The 16,461-nt window shown below is 34.9% G+C and overlaps 1 protein-coding gene across 12 annotated transcripts in view; it reads left to right on the top strand.

Moving 5' to 3' along the window:
• The window catches only part of PCNX1 (pecanex 1), a 179,625-nt gene that overhangs the window by 114,557 nt on the left and 48,607 nt on the right, over nt 1-16,461 (top strand). For all 12 annotated transcript variants that reach the window (XR_012329918.1, XR_004525034.2, XR_004525033.2 and 9 more), the window contains 9 exons: nt 1,321-1,430; nt 1,842-1,947; nt 3,691-3,783; nt 6,518-6,668; nt 8,553-8,694; nt 9,369-9,546; nt 12,097-12,205; nt 13,044-13,173; nt 16,146-16,204. Coding sequence is in view for 9 of the 12 variants with exons in the window: in XM_073800299.1 (XP_073656400.1) it covers nt 1,321-1,430; nt 1,842-1,947; nt 3,691-3,783; nt 6,518-6,668; nt 8,553-8,694; nt 9,369-9,546; nt 12,097-12,205; nt 13,044-13,173; nt 16,146-16,204 (1,078 nt within the window). In the remaining 3 variants the exon portion in view is untranslated. The remainder of the gene's footprint in view (nt 1-1,320; nt 1,431-1,841; nt 1,948-3,690; nt 3,784-6,517; nt 6,669-8,552; nt 8,695-9,368; nt 9,547-12,096; nt 12,206-13,043; nt 13,174-16,145; nt 16,205-16,461) is intronic.

Genomic DNA, 16,461 nt, shown 5'->3' with positions numbered 1-16,461 from the left:
CACGTCATGGAATTGTAGGCTTAACTTTCTTTCACCTCTCCCCCCACATTTCTACTAGACGCAGCCTTCCTTGTCTCCCTCATACACCCGGTATGTTTACCTTACTATCACTGTGCAAATGCTATTCCTACATACATTTCGTTTTCTCCTTTACTTTGTTTTCTTATGTATTTATCTCTCTTTCATTCTCAAACTCTTCACATATCGTTTAACTTTCTTCTCAGTAAATTCAAACATATAAGGAAGTTCAGTTCCTGGCTCCACCACTTAACTGGACAAATTACTTAAACCATCTGTACATTAGTTTCCTCATCTATAAATTGGGGGGTAATAGTACATATCTCCAAGGATGATTGTAAGAATTTAGGAAGTACTTACAAGCTCTGAGAATGGGGCTCAGTACATAGTATGATACACGTAATACAATGATGATGATAAGATTTTGATGTAGCCATTAAAAAAAAAGGTCTCTGTTGTGATGTGGAGCAATTTCCAAGACTATTACTAAATGGGAAAAAAAAGCAGGCTGTATAATAAACTACTATTTGATTACCCACTCCGCCATTCTCTCCTCTTGAATCCCCAGAGAAAGACAAAGGCGCTTACCTCACAGGCCATACTTAAGTACTGTTAACTATTCCTTATAGCAGTGTTATCTACCCTATACCAAGTACTGTGCTAGTAGACTCCAGAGATACTGCAGTGAGCAAAGCAGACATGGCATATCCACATCCACATGTTTGGTTGGCCTTAGAAGCTAGCTTTGTATTATTTATTTCTGGGAATATACAGTTTATTCACTCAAGAAACACTGATGCCTATTCAGTGCTCTGGAGGACATAATGGCATTTTATATGAGCAGAGGCATCCAGAAAGTAGCACACCAAATGTCAGCAGTTTGTTTTGCCTGAAGTGTTGTATCATGTATTACCTTTTCCTACTCCGTTATTATATATAACAGAAGTTTGCTACACCAAGTTATTTTGTTTTTCAAAAAAGGGAACGTAGTTTACTGTAAACTTAATACCACTTAAAATACGAAAGAAATTGACAGCAGCATGTATCAGAAACAAATGTATTATTCCTAGTGTATAATAGAGCTTTAGTACCAAAAGAAATCTGACAATGATCTAGCAGTTAGATTCTAGTTCATCAGAAAGTAATAAATCTAAGTTTATGTGGAATAAAATGCAATTAATAACATGTGAAAAGGTTTTGTTTAATTAAGTTATCTTTCTCCAAAATACTGACATAAAAGGATTATGTGATACGTTGTGAATTAGAAGCATATTGTTCTGTCAAACTTTTTTTCCCCAACAGGATTCTTGGGATGGGCAGCATATTCCAGTGCTTTTCTCCATATTTTGTGGTTTATTAGTGGCAGTATCCTATCATCTCAGTCGACAAAGCAGTGATCCATCTGTACTTTTGTAAGTGAGATTACTTGTTACTGAATTAAAGAAATTTAAATAAGTTGGCATTTCTTTCAAATTTAACTTCCAAAATCTGTTTTTCCAATGCCTTGTCAAAGTGCTATTGACTTATCTATATTTGATTTCAAAATATATTAACTTTGGGTCATTCCGATTACCACTGGCTGAAAGTATTTGTTAGCTTTTTCTCTCCTAAGATTTAAAACTATATTTTCATAAAAATATTCTTATTGTATGCTTATTTATGGCATCTAAAACTTTTTAGAATTTATGGCAACTTAAGCTTAATGAGTAAATATACTTGGATCACTTCATTTTCTATCATAAACTTTATTTGCCATTTGAAGTACTGGTTTTTAGGTTATAAATATATTTTTAAATTATTTTCTCTCTTTTTTTAATGTAAAGCTCTTTGGTGCAATCCAAGATTTTTCCAAAAACAGAAGAGAAAAATCCAGAAGACCCGTTGTCTGAAGTAAAAGATCCACTGCCTGAAAAACTTAGAAATTCTGTTGTAAGTTTTAGCTTTTTAAAATCACCTGAAAGACTTCAATTTTATATAGTTCAATTGAACTATATAAAACACTGAACACTATAAACACTGAACTATATAAAACAACGAACACTTTTTGAGGTAACACAATTTTAGTAACTGGGGAAAAATACATATATAGTTGTACATGGTTGGTGGTTTTTATTTCAAATTTTAACATGTAAGAAATGCTCATTCCTCAAAGTTTGTTTCAGTGTAGAACAGTATGCTAAATATTTATTTTTAGATAAGGTGAGATTAAGTGATTTCATTGTTTATAGAATTCTTAATCCTATTGAATTTAAACTAGGATTTGAAAGGTGAATATTAACATAAATTAGATTTATTTTGTTGTTATTTTTGTTGATAAAAACTTTGTCTTTATAAGTCATCTGCTGGTCTTTTAGTGTGTTTTATTTTTCAAGGGTAAGTGTGTGTGTATGTTTATTTTCCAGGTTGAAGGAGAGAACAATAACCTGTACTAATTTCATATACTCAAGCAGATGTAGTAATTTAAAAATTTTTAATGTTACCTGCATTCTTTCAGTTATTACTTAAAAAATGAATTCTACAGATTCATATCTGCCATATGGAACAAAACATAAAACATTTTTTTCCTAAGTTATTTTACATATTTCCATTTATGAAAGACTGAATTTATATAGGTCTTGAATTAGACTAATATTTACCTTCACTGAACTTAAGCTGTTCATATATTCTTCAGAAAACTTTAGGAAAATACAAAACTGCCTCAAGATATAATTTAAAGAGTTTTTTTCTGACTTTAGTTTTCATGTTAGCAAAGGACATTTCATGTTAAGTATAATAGGATATTTCTGAATGTATTAGCTTAAAAGCATAAATCTGTGGGTCAGTTGATGACCAAAGATATCAAGAGGTTTCTGGTTTTCACTGCAACCACTAAAAGAACCAAAAGTCAGTAAGTAGGCACTTCTCTGGTGGCGCAGTGGTTAAGCATCCACCTGCCAATGCAGGGGACATGGGTTTGAGCCCTGGTCCAGGAAGATCCCACATGCCGCGGAGCAACTAAGCCCGTGCGTCACAACTACTGAGCCTGCGCTCTAGAGCCCGCGAGCCACAACTACTGAAGCCCGCGTGCCTAGAGCCCATGCTCTGCAACAAGAGAAGCCACCGCAATGAGAAGCCCACGCACTCGCCACAGAGAGTAGTCCCCGCTCCCCCCAACTAGAGAAAGCCCGCGCGCAGCAATGAAGAGCCAACGCAGACAAAAATAAATAAATAAATAAATTTTTTTTAAAAAAAAAACAAGATTCAATAAGTAAAACAGGACATATGCATGCAGTTTCAACATTTCAGAAGGCCAATGAAAATATAACTTTGTTATCCAAAAGGATATACCCTATAAAAGAACTTAAATATCTCATTTCTTTTTCCTGTATGTAAAGCTTACAGACCAATGGGGGGAAAATCTTCATTCTAAAAGACTTTGTTATGATATGTTTACTGTGTGTGGAACTAGTTAAGCTTAGTTTAATTTCCTTGGCATTGCAGTATCAAACCAAAATATGAGGAAACGGAGGAAGAAAATAAGACTTATTGTAGTTAATTATTATGTGTAAGAAATACCTAGAAGTGCTACAGAATAGGATCAATGAAAATTTATTTCTTAAGCTTGGCCACTTGGGAGGAAAGATTTTGTTTAAATTTTTGTGTAATGTTAGATAATTCTGTTTTGTTCCACAGAGCGAGCGTTTACAGTCTGACCTAGTAGTGTGCATCGTAATTGGTGTGCTGTATTTTGCTATTCATGTAAGCACAGTGTTCACAGTATTGCAGGTAAGGAATCATTTTATTCTTTTCACTCGGGGAAAATAACTTTGGATTCACTTCTGATTTGATTGTAGTGTTGGTCCATAATGCCGAAATATATGACTTTTTGTTTGGTTTTAACAACAAATACTTATTTTCTCATGGTTTCTCATGGGTCGTGACTCTGGGAGTGGCTTAGCCAGATGATCCCAGCTCAGCATGTGTTATGATGCTGCAGTCATATGTGGCTGCAATCAGCTGAGGCTGTTAGCAGGCCTCACTTTCTTGCTGACTGTTGGCCAGAGAGCTTAGTTCTTCTCCGTGTGGTCCTCACCAGGGGCTGCCTGAATATCCTCACAAAATGGCAGCCTGTTTCCCCCAGAGCCAGCGATCCTAGAGAGAGAAAGCCCAAGACCGAAGGCCCAGCCTTTTATAACTGATGCTGGATGTGGCATACATCTTCCGTATCCATTGGTCATACAGGGCAGCCCTGCTGCAATGTGGGGGGGAATACAAGCAGGCATAAACACCAGGAACCGTGCTGGACTGACACCGTATGCCCTCTGGCCTCCGTGATTCACATCCTTCTAAACCCCCCAAAGTCTCATTCCACTACAACTGGAAGGCCAGAACGTCGTCCTCTAAATCAGGCCCGGGTGTGGGCGATGCTTGGTCCTGCGGTACAGTGCTGCGCGTCTGCAGGCCACGCGGTTACCTTCCTCGGGGCTCTTCATTCTCTTGTGCAGACCTGTATTTCTACATGGTGTCAATTTGATTATGATGCACCTCCATGTAGTTTTCTTCATGTTTTTGTGTCTGGGGTACATTGCATCTGTGGTCTAGTTTTCATCAGATTTAGAAAATTTTGGTCATTATTGCTGTAAATGTTTTTTCCCTTTTCCTCTTGCTGTCCCTCCACCCACCCCCACTCGTGGACTCCAGTTACATGTATATTTGGCCTCTTGAATTTGTCCCACAGTTCACTGATGCTTTGTTCATTTTAAATTCTTTCCCCCCCACCACCACATGTTTAATTTTGAATGTTTTCTATTGCTGTTGCTTTGTTGTTAAGTTCACTAATCTTTTCTTCTGTAATATGTAATCTGCAGTTAATCCCATCCAGTGTATTTTTTGTCTCAGAACTAACAAGTTTCATCTTTAGAAGTTGGATTTTAGGTCTTTTTTTATATCTCTCATGCCTCTATTCACTTTTTTGAACAAATGGAATTCACTTCTAACTCTCTTAATGTTCTTGTCTCATAATTCTAATTTCTCTGTCACTTATGGGTTGGTTTTGATTAATTGATATTTTTCCCCATGGGTCATAGTTTCCTGATTCTTTGCATGCATGGTAATTTTTGATTGGATGACAAGCATTATAAGGTTGGCCTTTTGTGTATTGGATATTTTTGTATTCCTAGAAATACTCTTGAACTTCGTTTTTTGGCACTATTAAGTTACTTGTTAACAGTTTGATCCCCTCAGATCTAACTTTTAAGATTGCTTAATTGAGACTAGGGCTGTTTAGTTTAGGGCTAATATTCCCCCTACTGAGGCAACGTGCTTTGGAATACTCTGACCAGTGCCCTGTGAATGTTGAGTTTTTCCAACCTGGCTTGTGAGAACAGGCACTATTCCTAGCCCTGTGTGAGTGCTGGATACTCTTCTCTCTAATCCCTTGGCGAGGTTCCTTCCCTTTGCATATGTAGTTCTCTCCCACACACATGTGCTGATTCCCCTGAATATTCGAGGGAGACTCCGCAGATCTTCTAAGTTCTCTCTCCATGCAGTTTTCTCTTTGGAGCACTGTCTGCTCTGGTGAGCTCTGGTGAACACTAGCTGCTTTGCTGTCTCCAGGCTTTTAGTTCTGTCTCCTCAACTCAGGAGGTACCAGGCTTCATGTGGATTCCCCTCCCTTCACTGCAACTTGGAAAGTATCTAAGGGCAGTAAGCTGGGGCAGTCCTGACACTTACCTCATCCGTTTTCTTCCTCTCAGTGTTTACTGATTATTTCCTTATGTCTAGTATATTGCAAACCATTGGTTCATATATTTTATTCTATTTTGATTCATGTGGAATAGGGTAAATCTCTATTATTCCATTTGGCCAGAAGCAAAGGTTATATTATTTAAATTTAACATTTTTGCCGGTTTTCTTCTCTTCCAATTTGAACCATTAACTCCTGAGTACCTCACAAGCTGAGTGAGGTCCAGTGGGTCTTCAGGGGTCCGATGGAAACCTCTTTAGTTTCTAAACGTATGACTTTTAATTTGAATACTTGAAGTGATGGTACTTGGTTTTCGTGAATTTAGTCATACATAAGAACTCTCTTCCAAACCATGTGAAGCCACAAAAAAAACTTTTTCCTCATTCTATTTTGCTCTTCACTCAAACTTAACAGTTTTATTTAGCTCATGTCCTTTATCTCTACTAGCTAAAACAATTGAATACATTGCTCTGCAAGTCACATAGAACATTCTTAGGGAAGCAAGCAATATACCTCAGGCCACACTCTAATTACATTGACAGTGTGAGACACCAAGGAAAGTAGTTAACACATTTTAAAATATCTGTAATACGTGAACAGTCACTACCTTTTATGGCTGATTTAATCAGAAAATTACATAATATAGAAATGTTAACTGCAGACAGATGTTTAGTTCTTAGATTCTATAGTTGACTAAATTGAACTGACAAATTAGAAGTTCTCCTTTGGGTCTCAGAATCACTTTTCATGTCCTCAACTTTATCCTCCTTTTAGCCTGCGCTCAAGTATGTGTTGTATGCGCTTGTCGGCTTCGTGGGTTTTGTAACCCATTACGTGCTGCCTCAAGTTAGGAAGCAGCTACCGTGGCACTGCTTCTCTCACCCTCTGCTCAAGACGGTGGAGTATAATCAGTATGAAGTTCGAAGTAAGTATTTCATTAACACTTTTCCTTTCAATACTATGGATTTTTTTCTTTTACTTTGTTGACAGGTGACTGTTAAGTAACTATCATCAAGTAACACTTCGGCTTGTGTTTCTTAGGTTTGACACTAATGAATCAGACCTTTTGCTTTCATTTCAGTTGAAGTATAAATGTCAGTGCTAAAATGCCAACTTACCACAGAATAAACCTTGCTCTTTCCTCCTCTAAGTTTTTCTTCACAGACCTCTCATTGATTAATCCTTCAGTGTATGTCTGTGACTTCTCTTTCCAGTCCCTACCTTTACCCTCAATCTTCCTTGCAATATGCAGGCAACTCAATCCTCTTTAAGACTTCTATTTGATACATTTTTAACTCAAAGCATAAAGGGAATAGAAAGGTCTTCGTTCCTGTTTCCACCAGTGACACTATGTCCTACCAGAGAGGGTTATAAAGAGTTGATCAAGAGAAAAGAGGTGAAAAACATTTGTAATTGTTACTGTTCATTCAGATTTGGGATAAAGTATAAAATGACTAAAAAGAGGTAGAAGGCCAGTCCATTTGGCAAGCTTTTTACTTGTCGCTTTAAACCCTGACTTTTCTGTTATAAGTAATCAGTCTGGTTCATTGGTTCCATGACCTATAATATACTTCCTCATTTTAGGGATATAATAAAAGTTAATACCTGTGTCATCATTATTACATACCAGGGATTAAACAAGCCAATGTTTTTTCCTCAGACTTTCCCTTTAGTTAATGAGTTACTATAGAGAGTAAATTTCTCAACTGTTTGGAGATGAATTAACTTCTTTAGAGAAGAACTCTGAAGCTTTTGAAAGATTTCTATACCAAACTTGACTTTGCAGTATCAAAGCGTATTTCCTGGGCCTTTTAGCAGAATTGCTTAAGTCATCGTGGTACTGTAATCTTGATCACTATTTTCATCCTGGGGAGATAATTAAATATTAATGTGTAGATTGTAGTGAAATGACATAAAACTATAAAAATCTGTACTGGCCTATTCTTACCATAAGGAAAATAACTCAGAATGATGTATTTTCGATAGTTAATGATTAATTGCTTTCATATATAAATGTTAGCAGGTGTATCTGGTTTGTTTTGAAGAACAGTTTTCATTAAAGTAAATCATTGATCATGTTGTTTGTTTTTTATCTTAACAAAACATTTAGTCTAAATTTTTATAAATTTTGAATCAACATAACATTTTTCACTTATTGAGAGTATTAGGCATTAGCAAAGTTGACTGTAGTAGCTATAAAGAAAAATCTGTTTCATTAGAGAACTTCCTAGAGGTGGTTGACACTATTTTCAGATAGCTGGAGGACCGTATGTTAAATCTTTCAGCTTATCCTAGACACTTTCCCCAATGACATTAAATATTAAAGTATTGGGAAAATATTACTGGCAATGAAAATGACACTTATGAAGTGTGTGAATCCAAAACATATACTTTCATATCTGTTCTGAGATGTATGTCTTACAAGATGTATGTGTATGTAAGGATTTTAAAAACAGATAATTTAATAGATCATTTATTTCTTTTTGGGGAAAGGGGCAGTCTAATAATCTTCACTAATCTTTTCTCCAAAAGTCATAGGCATAAATAAGAAAAAGTTATGGTTAAAAACTGAGATTTCAAGAATAAAAGTTTAAAATGAAATTCAGTTCATCTAAATTTAACATCTAAGTTGGAAAGTTGCATGTGTCTCAGAATTCATAAAATTGACTATTGATTGACATACTGGATTACTTACATTATTTATAGTACAGCTGAATTTGAGTGGTAAGATTTTCCTTTCTTATCACATTACCAGACTATTTTATGCATTAGCTGACATGGTTTTCTTGACTTAATATTGCCTTGTTAGATGCAGCTACTGTGATGTGGTTTGAGAAACTTCATGTGTGGCTTCTTTTTGTGGAGAAGAATATCATCTATCCATTGATTGTTCTCAATGAACTTAGTAGCAGTGCAGAGACAATTGCTAGTCCAAAAAAACTGGATACAGAGTAAGTACAGTACTCCTCTTATCTAAGTTTGACTGTTGGGGTCTGTCATAGCAATGTCTTAAGTTACTGATCTAGTAACAAGTAATCATTGAGTGTCTCTTTGGTGCAAAGTACTGTGTGAAAAATTCAAGTGAAATTTTGTCTTTGACTTCCCTTTTCTGAACATCTGTTTCTGCTCTTGGCATATTACTACTCCAGACATCTCATTGTAAACTAACATTTTATGAGATGACATTTATTAAATAAGGTTAATTTTAATATTAGATGGTAAGTTTTGGAGCTGATTATTTTTGTGTACTGTGTGAATCAGACCATTTAGGTGCTCACTTGCCTATACAATCATCCTGTAGGCCTACCCACTACACTAGGTACATGTTGTTGGGTAAGCATTAATATGTTTTGTATGTGCTAAATGCTGTTAATGTTTAAGCAATAGAAGTACTGAGAAACTGGAGAACCAAATGTCAGAATTGCAATAGTGTTACTTATTTTTTAAACATGATTATTTATATAAAGGATAAGAATTATGATACATATGCTTAAAAAGGAATATTTAGAAGTTTAAATTTGATATATATATTCTAAGTTTAGTAAATGAAATGGTGATTTTTCTGAAGTTTGTAGATTAACGTTTTCAGTCATCAGTTGATGAATGTGCTTTCTTTATATTGTAGATTAGGTGCTTTAATGATCACCATTGCTGGTCTGAAGCTGCTACGGTCCTCTTTCAGCAGCCCTACATATCAGTATGTCACAGTCATCTTTACTGTGCTCTTTTTCAAAATTGACTATGAAGCTTTTTCAGAGACCATGCTGTTGGATCTGTTCTTCATGTCCATACTCTTCAACAAGGTAATTTATCACTGAAGGAAACATCCTTATCTGTAAAAAGTGTCTCCCTAAGTAATATGCCATTTAGTGAGGATTACACTTGCTTTCAATTTGCTTCATTATCTTTTAAGTAGTATCTTTCTTCAGTCAACCAGTTATTTAGGATTAGAATCCCTAAACAATGCCAGTCACTGTCATCCATAGAAGATATATTTCTTGCCGTGGCTAGGAAGGTAAGATTAAATTATATGGAAACATTAGAGGAACTCTAATAAGTATATAAATATATGGGTTCTTCCAAAAGGGGGTGTGGTTTTGAATAATTTTAGAAACAAACATGGTAATAATTGAACCAAACTGTAGGCTGCTTCATAGATGGAGGGAGGAAATAACCTGATACTGAATGAAGATGGTGGAGACTGAGGGCAGTGAGGCCATGTGGGAGCAGTGAGATGCTAGTTTATTTGCAGAATATACTGACGTTTACAGAATGCTCCTAAAATTTGTTATCACCCGTGGGATAGTTGCCTGTAGTCTTTTTACAAACGAGATGGTAAAGCCTGCATCTTCTGCCTCCAAGAAGCTTCTTACTGAGCCACACTGCCTTTCTAAGTGAAATAGGTTGTGTAGTCAGATTATTTGAAATTAAGTAGTTTAGATTTCATGTTAACACTGACCACATACAAAGGACTTTGACATATATTATCCCATTTGATAGGTGACAGAGAGCTGAAGCATATGAGCAGCTACAAAACACAATGAAATCCCAGTTTTAGGAAAGTTAGCCTGGTCAGCCACATTTGGGATGAATTGGGGAAGAGAGGACCTAAAGGTATGGAGAACAGCTTAAGAGATTGTGACAGTAATTTAGATGTGATAGAGGTCTGGCCTAGGATGGGGACAGTAAAAATGAAAACTGTTAATCTGAACAAGCTTTTAGAAATAGTTTCTAAATATTGTACTAAATGTTATGCTAAATAGCTTCTCAATATCACAATATTATATTTGTTCAATCACTAATTTGTATGCATTTTTATCATTTATTTCCTCTTCTAGTGAGCATGATTAATCAAAGGAGGGAGCCAGAAAGTTAATCAGAGAATTGTCTGTATAAAAAAAGCATGTGATTTCTCACAAATTTAATATTTAGATTGGAAATTGTATTGAATCTTATACCGGTTGGAAAAAAGTGAAAGTTGCAGTAAAATATAAACTAAACAGTCCTTGAAATAGTCACTACACTTAACTCGCATTAGTTTGGATTTTCTTAATACTTTCATTTGTTAAGCAAATTGTTTTTGAGAGTGTACCATGTTCCAGAACTATTCTAGATGCTTAGGCTACGTTAGTTAACAAAACAGAGAAAGCTCTGCCCACAAGGAGTTTGCATTTTATATGGTTACTTCATAGAACTTAACAGTGATAATAAGCAAGTAATATTCAAGGGATCTCTTTAGATATATTTATTTTAAGATATCATTGTAAGGTGTACCACCAACTTAATAATATTTCAAGAAAAAATTGCTCTGAATGTATACAAAGCTATTTTCACCCACTAACTACTTAAACATGTAATTACATATCATTTTTCTTTAATATTACAATCAAAATTTGAGTACAGTCTGTTTACCATTTAGAAACAGAAGAGTGTTCTGAGTCACTGTTTTTAAGCAGTTGCGATGGTATCTGACAGTATACATGATGCTTTTACTTCCTGTCATCCTGATCCCATTAGTACCGAGGGTTGCCAGCATAATTTTGAGTCATGGCAAAGAGTGCAGGGATTCATCTGCATTTTCTGATTAGTTGAAGTTGTGATTTCTTTTTTAAATTGGAAATTAAACAAGTTCATTTGTAAATCAGCTAAATAATTTACATGTGAGGTGTTTGGTGCCTGAATCATGGCACTGAATTAGTCAGAACCTCTTGCTTTTAAGATTCTGTGATCTGTTCTGAGAATGGGGCCTTGCATTGCCTAGCATGCAGAGGCAATTTTGGGCACAATAGTTCTGTTTCAGTGTTGAAGAAATGTTCAACAACAAAACAGATCCTAATTGAAATAAGATTAAAATGTATATTATGCTTCCATTGGCAATAACAATTCTGATTATGAACAGATGCCTAATACACACTAGTAAATTCTTAGGAAACAGACAGTGACAACTGAATTACGACTTTATCCCCTGCCTGGCTGCTTTCAAATTCCTTTTGACATTGCATTTAAAACTTACTCATTTTACAAAGCACTAAAATTTGAGGGAAATGCCAGAATAAAAAATATATATATATATATATTTTTTTTTGGTTTTGCTTGTTAGTAGTAATAGAACCAATAGACAGCATAGAATTTTTAAACTGATAAAACACAAATCCGTATGTCAGTTAACTGTCTTTACTTAAAAACACATTCAGTGTTTTGGCAGTGATATTTCTTTTCCTTTGATGCAAATGGCAAATAATTTCCATGCTATTTCCCTATTTGGAAGAAAATCATTTTAGAAGTTTTTCATTTTCTAATTTAAAAATCTGACGGTAAGCTTTTTACTGATTGTTTTTGTTTTCCTCCTACAGCTTTGGGAACTCCTTTACAAATTGCAGTTTGTATACACTTACATTGCTCCATGGCAAATTACATGGGGTTCTGCTTTCCATGCTTTCGCTCAGCCCTTTGCAGTGCCCCGTATCCTTCTAATAAAAGTTGATAAGAAAGGGCAGTCATATCCTTGATGAGAATGTTGGTTTGTAGGCATAACCTTTCACAGGCATAGAATATAGGTTACCATGTGATAAATTATCAAAAATTCACAGTCTTTTGAGCCCACACCTATACCAATTTTGATTGTTTAATTTGTATTAACTTCTGTGGCCCACAGATCATCTGAACATGAGAAAAGTATTAAGGTTTTATAATTAAGTAATGCTGATTAAAAATTTCATGTTTATATATGTGAGTATTAAAGTCCAGGAATTTTCAATATATACAAAATGTGTTTAGAAATATTTATAAATGAATGAGCATTCAAAACATTTTCCATATTGACATGATTGTAATTAAGCTTACGTTCAAAATTTTCTATTCTCATCCTTTCTTAAAGGTACTTTCTAAGTAAACATAAAGGTTAGTGACCTTGTAGATGTTGATATGCAGACTTTTGTATCTTTAAATTTTAGTTTTTATCTTCTGGAAAATTAAAACCATCTCTACCCAAGAGTGATACATGGAATTTTACCAGACACATGTTAGCAAATATTTATTTGGGTCCCTGCAGAGCATCATGCCAGGCTGTACTTTCCTGGCTGTGTCTTTCTGCTTCTACCCCTTATACTGTCCAGTGACACCTTCTTCTGTATTCCTCTGATGAACCTCATTTTTCTAATTGCTGTAATTGCAATGTGTTTGTGAGGGGTGTGTGTGTGTGTGTGTGTGTGTGTGTGTGTGTGTGTGCCGTGCGCGCAGGTGCGTGAACGTGCGTGCACAATCAGATGAATGTTAAGGTCCTTAACCAGTTTTCCCATAGATTCAGCCATGTTGTTTGTTCAGGCTGCCGTATCAGCCTTCTTTTCTACTCCACTGAACCCCTTCCTGGGAAGTGCAATATTCATCACTTCATATGTTCGACCTGTGAAATTCTGGGAGAGAGACTATAAGTGAGTAAAGAACAACACTTGAAAGCCAGTTTTTATCTTTTTTACTAGGAAAAACTATTGACAGCATTGTTATAAATTATTCATGGTTAACATTTTTTCTATTGAAATATTTAAAATTTTATATTCTTAAAGTTTCAAAATTATATAAAATTGGAAGAGTCAGAGGATACTCTATTTTCTCTACCTTTTTTTCTATTTATAAGATTTTTAAAACATAGTGCTAGTTAAATATATTCATTTTTCTGTCTTTTTTCTTTTAATGTTATTTCTTAGAATTGTTCCACATTAATAATACTTTGAAACTTTATGCTATACACTGTTACATCATTGTAACAGTCATAAGTAGTTATCTCACAGTTTTCTAAGAAGTAGCTATTTTTAGAGCTAAACTTTTTATAGGTTATTTGTAGTTTTTCATGAGGATAGGTTTTTAAATAACCATCTTTGTACATAAAGTATTTTCTTCATTTAAGCTTAATTCCTTAGGTTGGCTGTTTAATATGATGCCTAGTAACTATCCTTGTATGTAATCTCCAAATTTTTTTCTAATTTAAGAAAATATCTAAAGGGGAATTACTGAATCATGGAGCCTAAACATTTTAAAGGCTTATAAATGTATTAACATGTTGATTCAGAAAGAGCTTGTACTAATTTATAATTCTACTGGCCAGCTCCACGACTGCCTTTCTCTCTACACGTTCACACGTAGGTACATATAATAGGTGAAAATGGTAATCTTTAACAATGAGCTGGCTTATGGATGTGAAACTTTTGCTCTGGTCTTTTACCTAAAATCACACATAGTATTTCTCTTTTTGGTGAATTTTAGTGTTATTTATACCCTTTTTTTCTTCTGGACCAACTTAAACTTAGTCCAGAATAACATCTTTTTTTTTTTTGCGGTACGCGGGCCTCTCACTGTTGTGGCCTTTCCCGTTGCGGAGCACAGGCTCCGGACGCGCAGGCTCAGCGGCCATGGCTCACGAGCCCAGCCTCTCTGCGGCATGTTGGATCTTCTCGGACCGGGGCACGAACCCGTGTCCCCTGCATTGGCAGGTAGACTCTCAACCACTGTGCCACCAGGGAAGCCCCAGAATAACATCTTTGTCAGCAGTTCTTAAACTTTTTGATCTCAGAACCCCTTTACATACAATCTTAAAAATTATTGACGTCTCCAAAGAGATTTTGTTGATAGGGGTTTTATCTACTACATAGTTATTTACTATAATAAATACTGTACAATATTTATTGTATTATAAGTCAAAACTCATTTTATATTATAAATGAATTAATATAAAAATAACAACAATAAGCCTATTACATGTTAATATAAATAACATTTTTCTAATGAAGAATAACTGTATTTACCATTCCACCAAAAAAAATCCGAAGAATGTCATTGTTTTTATAGTTTTGTAAATCTCTTTCATGTCTGACTTAATAAAAGACAGCTGAATTCTCTTATCTGCTTCTGCATTCAGTCTCTTGTTGCATTGTGTTGTTCTGGTTGAAGTATATAAAGTAAATCTGGCCTCACACAGACATACAGTTTGAAAAGAAAGAAGTATTTTAATAGCCTTTTTAGACAATTGTGGATATTCTTGGATCCTTCGACAAATGGTAGTTTCTTAAAGGTTAGTGGCAATGTGGAATCTAAAGCCATATCAGTGAATTTTTGACTGTATTACATCAGAATTCACTGATATGTCTTATAGTTTGAATGGGTCTTTTACCCATGCATACACTTATATTGATACATCTTTATCTACTGTTTGGAAAATACCTGCTCAGTGAGTAATGTAGATCTTCCAAATTTTGACCCATTTCACGGTACAATATTAAAAAATATATGTATTCATATCACCGCCAATCTCAAAAAAGTGTTGAAGTATTGGGAAGCTATCAAGCGCATGGTGGTAGATGCAAGTTTTCTGAAATTCTAATTTTTGCTTGAAAACTTGAATTTTTATTACTGGCAACAGGTATCTTTATCAGTTATTTTTCTTGAAATGTCAGACTTACTTTCTTCACTTGAGAAGTGTCTGTCAAATACTCAAGTCTGAATAGTCATAGTTTATTCAAGTGAAAATGGTGTTCCATGGAAAAAAAAGCAGCTACTGCTACTTACAGTTCAAGCAGTTGCACAAATGCTTTCCCTCCAGTTAATCGTCCTGCTTCAGAATGCAGCAGAAGGGCTTTATGCGTATTTTGCCACACACAATATTAAAAAGACCTGTACTGAGGGGCTGCATTTTAACAAAAGTATTATTTTTATTGCTTCGTTAAGGACATTTTTAAGGGAAACTTGAATTTTTATTTATTGTTTTTTCTTGTGCGTGGGTAGCAGTGAAAAATAGTACAGTTTGGTGCCACTGCCTTGATTGATGTTAAAGCACCGGCAGTCTTACCCACCGTTGCTTTTGCACCGTCAGTGCAGTTGTCAACACAGTGAAAAAAAGCGAATAACAGTTCAGTACTATTATGAAAATAGTTTTGATTTGGAAAACTCCCTGCAAGATCTGAAGTGTCTTGCTTCAGGTTCTGTGGACCACATTTTGGGAACCACTGTTCTAAAGAACACTGTACCTCTGGACATTAATAACCTTCCCCTTATAAGGAATGTTTCATGCACTGTATATTTTTAGGAACTGTATACAGTATGCCTTTTTTCATCCTGATCAAAAATTTTTTTACATTAAACTCAGTGTCTTTCTATACACCGTTCGGTGAAACATCAGTTAAGAAAAAACTTGTCTTTATGTATAATGGAGGTGGAAGAGTAAAAAATAAATCCTTACCCCTAAAATTGTTCTATCAAAGAGCTTTATTAATATGTTATGCGTAGATTTTTCTCATTTTTATAAAGCGATAATATTTATTTCATCTTTATTGTATAGTTTTCTCCCTTTTAATTGTTAGACTTTTTTAATATAAAAAAGCTTACTAAAGATGTTTCATTTTGCCTTTTTTAGCACAAAACGAGTGGATCATTCAAATACCAGATTGGCTTCCCAGCTTGATAGAAATCCAGGTAATAGCCCTATTTGTGAGTAAAGAAGCAAGTCTAAGGAATTCGTTATATACGTAGTTCACTCCCGACTTATTGGGAATCCTCTATGGAATCCAAAGGGCATTTCTGAAAAACTAAATATCCTTCGCTTTATTTTGTTTTACTTTAGCAAAGTATATGTGAATTAGAATATCTAAAATTTATACACCCATCTTTTATAAAATGCATTTTAAGAATGCTGATAAGAATAAAAAATTCCATTGAAAGATTGTTCTTAC

Source organism: Tursiops truncatus, chromosome 2, assembly GCF_011762595.2.
Source record: "Tursiops truncatus isolate mTurTru1 chromosome 2, mTurTru1.mat.Y, whole genome shotgun sequence".
In the NCBI taxonomy this organism is placed as follows: Eukaryota; Metazoa; Chordata; class Mammalia; order Artiodactyla; family Delphinidae; genus Tursiops; species Tursiops truncatus.
Note: the sequence above shows the minus strand (reverse complement) of the source record. Positions and strands in the feature narration are given on the sequence as shown.